The sequence below is a fragment of the Anopheles darlingi genome, chromosome 3 (genome assembly GCF_943734745.1).
Source record: "Anopheles darlingi chromosome 3, idAnoDarlMG_H_01, whole genome shotgun sequence".
NCBI classification, from domain to species: domain Eukaryota; kingdom Metazoa; phylum Arthropoda; class Insecta; order Diptera; family Culicidae; genus Anopheles; species Anopheles darlingi.
Genome location: NC_064875.1, coordinates 36,486,754 through 36,496,565, shown reverse-complemented (window position 1 = coordinate 36,496,565; position 9,812 = coordinate 36,486,754). Strand labels below are relative to the sequence as shown.

The 9,812-nt window shown below is 37.5% G+C and overlaps 1 protein-coding gene across 3 annotated transcripts; it reads left to right on the top strand.

Annotated features, from left to right (window-relative positions):
* Positions 1-1,315: 1,315 nt before the first annotated feature.
* On the top strand, positions 1,316-8,988 carry LOC125954111 (E3 SUMO-protein ligase PIAS2). 3 transcript variants are annotated; one of them, XM_049684131.1, is made up of 11 exons: positions 1,316-1,577; positions 1,697-1,860; positions 1,924-2,566; positions 2,638-2,878; positions 2,964-3,069; positions 3,142-3,270; positions 3,335-3,498; positions 3,577-3,674; positions 3,739-3,904; positions 8,389-8,469; positions 8,555-8,988. In XM_049684131.1, the coding sequence occupies exons 1-11, from the start codon at positions 1,536-1,538 to the stop codon at positions 8,674-8,676; spliced, it is 1,956 nt and encodes a 651-aa protein (XP_049540088.1). In that variant the 5' UTR covers positions 1,316-1,535; the 3' UTR covers positions 8,677-8,988. The 3 variants fall into 3 exon arrangements, with proteins under 3 accessions (XP_049540088.1, XP_049540087.1, XP_049540089.1); XM_049684130.1 differs by having other exon boundaries at positions 8,386-8,469; XM_049684132.1 differs by lacking the exon at positions 1,316-1,577 and having other exon boundaries at positions 1,731-1,860; positions 1,928-2,566; positions 8,386-8,469.
* The last annotated feature ends 824 nt before the right edge of the window (positions 8,989-9,812 follow it).

Genomic DNA, 9,812 nt, shown 5'->3' with positions numbered 1-9,812 from the left:
AGGCCGGGTGGCAAGACCTACGGACCGATACCATATTGAAATACTAGGAAGAATTTTGGGAATATTTGCATAAACTTCAACTTTCGTGCCACTTTTCGTGAATTTTAACTGTCGTAATACCACGGAAAAGCGAAAACAGCTCCGAAAAGAGCGTTCCCGTCAAGGTACTTTAAAAAGACAGGTAGCTTTATCCAGAACAAATCCCCGATTTTATTTTAGAAAAAACTTCAGAGTTTGACATTCACGGGATGGTGGGATGTTTACTTCGGGAACGCTCTTTTCGGAGCTGTTTTCGCTTTTCTGTGGTATTACGACAGTTAAAATTCACGAAAAGTGGCACGAAAGTTAAAGTTTATGCAAATATTCTCAAAATTCTTCCTAGTGTTATCGGTCCGTAGGTCTTGCCACCCAGCCTAGAACAAGAGCTAGCTAGCGTTCCTGGACCGTGCTCACTCGCTGTAAAACACAACTCGGTCGCTCGAATGATCTTAAATACAAAGATGAATCATTTAAACATCCGAAAAAGAGTGAAATCAGGTACTTTCCTTGATAAAACCACCAAACTTGCCCATATCTTCTTCTTCTTCTTCTTGAAACTCACGTGGTTTTGTTTATAAAAGCGCCCTCCTATGAATGTCAAACAAATTCAAAATGGTGACCTGTCAAAGCGGTTAAGAAGCTACCTGTCTTTTTAGCCGTGGCCACACGGGGCGAAAACTCTAGCGCAAACGAAAAAATTAATGCCAAAACTTTTGCGCTTCGATATGTTTACATGGCCGGGTTGAGGAAATTAAAATCGTTTTTTTTGAAGAAAAGGATTGAATACACTAGCAATGATCACTCACTGTCGATGTAAACCACAAAAAGAACATATTGTGAGCCCTACCGTTTGCAAAAAGCTTTTACGCTAGGTTTTACGCTCCACGGACCAATAATCGTTTGACAGCATGTAAACGGCAAGCGTAAACGTTTTGGCATTAATTTTTTCGTTTGCGCTAGAGTTTTCGCCCCGTGTGGCCACGGCTTTTAAAGTACCTTGGTTCCCGTAGTAAACATCCCACCATCCCATGAATGTCAAACTCTGAAGTTTTTTCTAAAATACGATCGGGGATTTGTTCTGCATAAAGCTACCTGTCTTTTTAAAGTACCTTGCCTTGCTCGACTCTCTACCCGTACCCGCTTAATGCTTAAGAGGTCACTAAGCGGCCACTAAGCGGCCCTTTGTATGGCGGGGCCTGGAATCAACCGCTTAGTGGCCGCGTAACAGCCGCTTAAACATAAGTGGCCACATTGCATACCTTTTGCTATACGGGTCGCTACCGTCGGAATTGTCAACCATTTTGCTTGTTCTGATCGGTGCATTTTACATGACCTTTTTGCAACAATTTCCTGTTTTTTAAGCTGCAGCGTTGTGTGACAATTTGAGGAACTGATTTGATTGCTTAATCGAAAGGCTTACGGGCACCTACAACGTCTTATAATTCATATGAGCATCACATCTCCCCAGCAGAGTGCGCTTGGACCGAAAGCGGAAGATGAGAAAAACGCGGCAAGCCGCAGAATTTTCTGAATTGAAGGTAAGCGTAGCTGCTATAAGATAAAATAATTACAGATTCCTATTGGTGTATATTTTCTTCCTAGTTGTGAATTATTTTTATGTGTTCTTAAATCTTCTGCTAAAAACTATTCTATTCAGGAATTGGTGTATCAGCTAAGAGTATCTGATTTGCAACATCTACTTGGTGAACATAACATTAGTCGTAGTGGACGTAAAAGTGACCTGGTGGAGCGAGTTCTTACTCTTGTTCGTCAAAACATATCCGTACTAAAACACAAAGTTCGCGAACTTCATCGCAAAGCGTAAGTCACGTAAAGAGCGATTTGATAAAATGATAAATGAATGATAAATGAATCCTTGTACAGCCAGCAGGAAACTACGGCAATACCTACCGCGCTTTCCTTTAACTTGCGGGAGCAGACATTCCAAGGCTCAATTAACATAGAGCCACGTCTTGCCTTAGCCGTACAATCGTTTACACCGGCAGGAGGACAGCACATGAGCGGGGCTACTAGCAAAGTTACGAATCCACAAATACACCACAACAATAATCATATCCAAAGCTTAAATACTGCTCGAACAGGACAAGGGATGTATCAGCAGCAATATGCAAACGCTGTCCAAAGCGAAAATCGCCCTGTGCACGCAAATGGAATTGGTTTACCTGGCTATCCCGATGCTACAACAGGTTTTCCAATACATCCGGATGTCCGCCTTAAAAAATTGGCCTTCTTCGATGTCCTTGCAACCTTATTGAAACCAACTACTTTAACTTCTAGCATTAATAACCCGTCTCAACGAGTACAGGAGGCTTCATATTATTTCAGCCTTACTCCTCAACAATCCACGGACATAGCACTTAATCGCGACATACGCAACTCCAACAGAGTGGAGCACACTATTCAAGTTCAATTGCGTTTTTGTCTGCTGGAAACATCTTGCGAACAGGAAGATTATTTTCCACCTAACATAGTGGTAAAAGTTAATAACAAACTTTGCCCTTTGCCTGTAAGATCCTTCACGATTTGCGGACTCTAACATAAACATTATCTGACTAATGAATATATTTTTTCCAATAGAATCCAATTCCAACCAACAAGCCAGGCGTTGAGCCGAAACGACCTCCCAGACCTGTCAATATTACACCGAATATCAAGTTATCTCCAATAGTTTCGAATCATATAACTGTATCATGGTGCACGGAATATAATCGAGGCTATACTGTCAGCTGCTATCTTGTACGGAAATTATCTTCGCCACAACTTCTTCAAAGGATGAAATCCAAAGGAATTAAGGCTGCAGATTTCACCAGAGCATTAAGTAAAAATTACTACAATTCCCCAATCAGTTGTTTTCAGTCAAGATTTTTACATGATCAATTATGTATTATATCCTTAATTTACAGTCAAAGAGAAACTTAATGAGGACGCTGACTCCGAAATTGCTACTACTATGTTGAAAGTATCTCTGATATGTCCACTTGGAAAAATGCGTATGAGCACACCATGTCGGTAGGTTGTAATTTAAAGAAACCGGCGAATACTGAATTTTAAAACGCATCTTTTTTGATGTTTTATTTTTAGTGCTTCTACTTGTTCTCATCTACAATGCTTTGACGCGTCACTTTATCTTCAAATGAATGAACGGAAACCAACCTGGAATTGTCCCGTGTGTGACAAACCCGCCATTTATGATAATTTAGTTATTGATGGGTATTTTTTCTGTATTATGTGCAAAGACTTTTTTAAACTATTTTTAACATGTATGTTATTACAGTTATTTTCAAGATGTGTTGGCATCCACTAAATTGTCATATGACGATAACGAAATACAACTACACAAGGATGGATCATGGAGCACACATCTAAAACAAAATGATTCTTCTGACGATTCCGCGGGTAAAACAGTACAAAAGGTGGAAGTTATATCTGATGATATAGGTAAATATAAAAATGTTGCCAACTGCTCAATGCTACAGTTCAGTTATGATTATGATTACATGTTTGTGCTTCTCACAGAATTAATAACGAACGATCCACCAAAAATCAGTATCATCACGCAAACTTCTGTTCCCGTAGTCAATGAACCAACTTCAACTACGACTACCAATGAAACAGTAATTCCCAGTTGTTAACTTTTAGCCAACAACAAATGACTTATTGATTCTATCTTATACTTAGGTTGACTTAACGCTAAGTGATTCGGAAGATGATGGACGTTCAAATCGAAAAATCAGCAGTCGATCTACAATTAATTCCAATAATCCTACATCATCCTCTGCAACCTCTTCTATTATTGGCCACCCTTCAGCTGGATCTAATACACCTGTACGGTCAAAAGAAACTGGTAAGAATGTAGTGTATAGCATACAATAAAATCCAATAAGTAGCTAAATGATCCGGTAAACGTTACTCTGTCATTTAACAGCAGTATGACATACATACATATTGACGTATTTTAAAGTTTTAGAAACAAACGATTCGAAAAATGACATTTGCAAACATGGCCTATAAAATGTTGATACAAAATTCTGATGCCGTTTCCTTATGGGAAGGCATTTCTATACACACAAAATTTCTTGCGAGATCTTGAACTCGCTAGATCATATAAACATTCCATATACACATATATATATATATATATATATATATATATATATATATATATATATATATATATATATATATATATATATATATATATATATATATATATATATATATATATATATATATATATATATATATATATATATAAACATATACACAGTCTGTGGCAAAGTAAACAGGACTGTTTCAATAGGGGCATTTATGAAGATGCGCCACTGTTGTGGGTATATGTGTTTGAAAGGTAAATTCTCCCCTATTTGCTGCTAAAATGAGATTCATAAGATTTAGTATATTTGAAACAAAGTTATTGCGCCCAAAGTGACAGCATGTTTTTGTGGTCGGTACAAGCCTTCTGAATAGCCAAAATGTCAGTGTAATGTTTACGTTTCATCAGTAAATGAAGTTTTCCAAATAAATAAAAGTCACAGGACGACACATCAGGTAAATATGGAAAACGATTTATTGATAAAATGCGATTTTTGGTAAAAAAAAAAATCAGTAATGAGCAGCGATCGATGAGATGGCGCATCCGCGCCAACTCCCTTCTTCCCGATATTCTTCCATATTCGCCTAATTGGTCGTTCAATATTGCAATGAAACGAATCTTTGGAAACTCTCAATTTCATTTTCATAAAATGCAACGACGATTTCGGCTCATGTTTTAAGAAATTCGCATTTCGATGCTTTCTGGCGTACTCACAAAACTTGGTTTAGCAGACAAGAAGGTTGTCGTTGATGATTTCACCGACCGACCGTTTTTGAAACGCGTATACCACTCATCTCTGCCACGGAATAGGCAATCATCATCATAAACTTGTTCCATCAATTTAAATGTTTCTGTAAACATTTAACCGAATTTAACACAAAACTTGATCCTCATTTTTGTACCGAAAAAACATACTCGCTTTGATGATGCGGTTGAAAAACGCGAAAGCGACTCATGCTAATACCGGTCTTTTCAAGTGCGACTCTTTGTTCTTCTTCAACCTTTTCATTACGAATGTTTCACATTCTTTGAAAAAAAGCGGCGTTCTCTTGAAAGATTCAATTTTCGTTGACGCTGAATGTTTGAATTTGCTTTGTGGGTTTAGTTTTATTTGTCTATTATTTGTCTTTCAATTTCAACTGATATGTTTGCTTTATTTTCACTAGATGGTTTAGATTGTACTAGCAACCCCGGCATACTTCGTATTGCCCACGAATAAAATATGATGGTACACGAATGTTGATTTGTTCTGCTCTGTTGCAATTGTTACTTTTTTCTACACTTGTAGGGCAAACGGTTGTCCGCATTTTGACGAATCATGTGCGAAATATGGAATTTAAGATCGTTATCGTAAACCTTCATTTTAGTGCTCCAAACAAAAATTGGGTAAAATGTATGAAGTATATCTGTAAAAAAATATGCTGTGCATGTTCGACAGGTTGTAACGATCCAATTCAGTGGTTAATCTGTCCTTGTATCTTTATTAAATAAAATGATAAGCAAATTTGTTATGATTGTTATGAAACGTAATACGTAAAAACAAATATTGCAAGTTACGTTTCTAATATGCATTTTTACGTTTAAAATTTGTCTAAATACCTTGAATGTTGGATTAAAATCTCGTTCTTCGATAATGTTTGTGCCAAACGAAGTCAGTTGGAAGCAGCTTTATTTATGGTTGTTCGCCAGAAAATGGCGAGACTCGGGAGATTCACCAGAAAGCAATGAATGTAATGACTCAGGTGCGGGATTTAACAATGGCAATTTCACTTTACCATTAAGGCAGCACAACCCTGGCGTTTCTCCGAAAAACTTCAATGCATAGCAGTACTTACAAACAACATTCATTGCGGCCAATGCTAAGGCAAGGATGCGAGCTGTAATTAATACTACAATCGTATCGAAACGCTGCTCTATCCAAATCAGTACTTGATGCATTTCTTCTTGTGCGTCGAAATTGATCTATTCCTTGATGCTTGGTGTTCGATCGAGCATTTCGCGCTGCTAACCGAGCCGTTTCACGGGCTGATTCTCTTTGAGCGCGTGACTGAGGCACGGGAAGTGGATTCATTCTAATAGCAATCTTTTCAAGAGCGACTTCTTGTTCTTCTTCAGCCCTTTCATTGCGACTGTTTCGCATTCTTCTTAAATCTCGACTTTGTCTTGAAAGGTTCGGAAAGGTGGCCGCGGCATGTTTTTTGTTAATTTTTATTTTAAGTTTATTTGTGTATTGTTTATTTTACAATATCACAAGATAGGTTTGCTATATTTTTACCAGATTAATTAGATTTTATTGCGAATTAAATATACCTGCAAACAATTGCCCGATTGATGAGTAAAATGTGATACAAAATACTGAGTTTATTGATTTCTTAAAAAAATTAATCAACAAATTTACAACCATCCTAAACCGTCTTTAAAATTTTTATTCAGCTTTAATTTTTTTTTTCATTCCGTGTCAGTATGAAAAAATCATAGTGCACTGTGATTTTTTTTCCTGATGCGTTGCTTTGCAAAAAATGCTTACTGCATCCAAGTAGGCGCTGATTCCATGAAAGGAAGCAAAGATTTGTATGGGTCTGAGGGGGCTCTAACCATGCCTATAGCACTCGCCGGTCCCAAAAACCTCTGTATACAAAATATTGTGTTAATCGGTTCAGCCGTTCTTGAGTTATTAGGTAACAAAGGAATGGCAACTTTCTTTTATATATATAGAAAGATAGAAAGATAGAAGAAGGTAGATAGATAGACTAGCATGACCCGCGTGCGTCGCTACGCGTGGAAGACTAGGTTTTACTGAAATGTTCTATTTCTTTGAGTTTGTGTGTTATGATGGTTGTTAATATTTGCCGATGATTCACCTTGGTTACATGATCATGTACCCAAGATGTTGGTGATCACCAACCATGGTTTTGAGCCTATTTTTTAATTTCATTGATTGATCAGCGAGGTTAATTACTAAACTATCATTGGTAGTTGATACTCGGCTGGCACGCTTCCCCTTTGCCTGCGAAGGAATCGGAAGCATTGCTGCGCACCGACTAACGGATACGATTTGTTTCGTATGTAATCCCGTCGCCTTTAATTCCTCCTCGCTTTTGGGGGGCTATCGAACTAAGGTTTTTTTTCCTGGGTGCTAGGCCCTCGGAAAGAGGTCTCTTCGCTTTTGGGATACTATTGGTCTCGCAAAGAATCTGACGAAAAAGGAGTTTTATAATCAGATTCCCCTTTATTCGCAATCTCCTGCCCTTTAACACTCCGGGTCTGCCAGTGTCCTTCTAGGGAACACACATAATGACTCATTTTTCCAATAACTGAGTTGAGCACCTAAAGTTACCGCCTGGAGTTTGGACCCCGCGCACAGCATTTATGATAACGTTAATAGTTGGTATATACTGCCTTTCAGTATAGATTCGATATGAATGCCAATTTTTTTCGTTCAGTATTGGATATTCAGTATTGGATATTCAAAAAATATTCAATATTTTTATATTAAAAAAATTCAAAAAAATAACTGTTTGAGCTAAGGCTATGAAAATTTGGGACTATTAGTTTTTTTGTATGAAAAATCTAAGAAAAATATCAAATCAAAGTTTAACAGAAAGTTACGAAAAATATTTTTTCTAGTTTTTGAATAACTTAAGTAATGGGGATGAAATATAGTTTACATTCTATTCTGATACCTACAGAAGATACTCACAAAGTTTGGTTCGAATCAGATCAGCCGTTTCGGAGGAGTTTGGATACAAAAAAAACTTGACACGAGATTTTTATATGTATAGACGAATTAAAAATATTAGAAAACCATTGCCCAACTTAATAAACTATTGGTAAATTTGCTCGAGATCAACTATTGAGGCTCTTGGCTTCTCATCTCGAATTTTAGGAAAGAAATCGAAAGCGGGGCACATGAATTATGTTATGAATGGAATGAATGATTATATTTGTTTATTAAAAAGGAAAAGATAATAAATAATTTCAAACAATCCTATTTTATGGAATGCAGTTTCATCGGGCTGTTTAGCTAGTATTTTGTAAATGAAAATAAATGATATCGCAACCTTGTATGTTCCTTTATGCAGTTATAATTGCTGAGTATATGAAAACCATTTAAAACTAAATTTTGAAAATTTCATCTATAAAAACCATCAATCAAAAAACAGAAGTCAGGTTGTTTTAAACAATCCATACTTTTTTTTGGGAAATGTTAATACGTTTCTCTTGAATTTCAGAAGATCCTTCGTCATCCGTGATTTCATTAGATTCACCATCACCACCATCAACTCCCAACCCAGCTCATATTGGAAATAATAACGGTAATCAACGTTATATAGATTTTATTTGTTGAACAGTAAACGTGTCACCACACTTTTTTAATTCAATGGTTTTTCTTATATATAGATGTTACGTCAACAACGACACCATTGCTAGCGTACCATCAAAAACCACAATTATCCCCTGCTGGGTTAGGCGGAGAACAATCAATCAATTTTCACGTCAATCCTCCTTCCATGCAGAGATAAGAATCGACTTATAAGATTGAAATAATTTCTAGATAAATTCATTTTTATTTCCCATTGCTAGTAATAGTTATTAAAAAAATAGTAATACCAATTTGCTATGCGCTGCTTTCTTCCAGTTTCTAATGGATTTATCTGTGTGTGAAATTTTGATTTAAAAAAGATGAAGATTTTTTTTTCCGGTGACTGGCTTGCGATTCTGATACCCATGCAGTATTCGGTCCAGTACAACATGAATGTCTCAATAATGGCTTTTTATTTTACTAGTTTTGATGTTTGAAGTAGTTACGACCCAATAAATGTATTTAACTATTATTCTTACTATGCTGTTGTGCATTATTAAACTTATCTAATCACTAAAATTCCAACGTCTATCATTATTAGCCCAATGTACCGTAGCTTCATTAAAATAAAGTACTATTCTTTCGCGGCGAGGGTCCAACTAGTCGTGGGCCACTGTTGCAATGGTCGTCAGGTAAGTCCGTCGCATTAACTTATGATGCCCAGTGGTACAATTTGATTACGTAAAGGCTGCCACACGTAATATGCATCAGCAACCGGTCTGAAGAGTCTCATTGGATCACAAACAAACAAACCAATAAGGAGTCCGCGACTGCACACCGCATCCGCATCTCCGCCATTAACGCGTGCTATCTGAGGAAGGCTTAAGAGACCCGAAACTGTTCTGTCGGCGGGTCTCTTAAACCTGCCACCTACCTAGAAAATGAGAACAGGCAGAGGCAACTTACTCAAACTGAGGCGCAAACAACTCCAGTCCAGAAGCATGCTTTGCTTGGTTTCCAGTGGTACACGGCCACCCCACCTGAGAGATTCTTAGCTCTCAGCTAACCTGGCCCGATTCTGCAGAAACTGGGATGTTACACTCGACATTCGACAGATAACTACTGGTGGCCATCATTTTGTCACCGTAATGGAAGGTCAGTCGACAGATCGATAGGATCATTTAACTATGAACTTAATTAATGTCCTTATGTTTCGTACAACCCACAGAAGACACCGTGTACAGCTGGGAAGAAAGTGAAAAGAGTAAACCAGGTCATGATGCGCTCCTGGCACCACATTCCGATGCGGATTGAAGTATTGAGGCAACATACCGTCCAGGTTCCACTCTTCTGTGG

Excerpts from the sequence above, each read along its gene's own strand:
- LOC125954111 (XM_049684130.1), top strand. The coding sequence starts at position 1,536 with ATGAGAAAAACGCGGCAAGCCGCAGAATTTTCTGAATTGAAG. Across the intron at positions 2,879-2,963 it reads AGATTTCACCAGAGCATTAA|TCAAAGAGAAACTTAATGAG; the intron begins GTAAAAATTACT and ends CTTAATTTACAG. Across the intron at positions 3,675-3,738 it reads CTACGACTACCAATGAAACA|GTTGACTTAACGCTAAGTGA; the intron begins GTAATTCCCAGT and ends TCTTATACTTAG.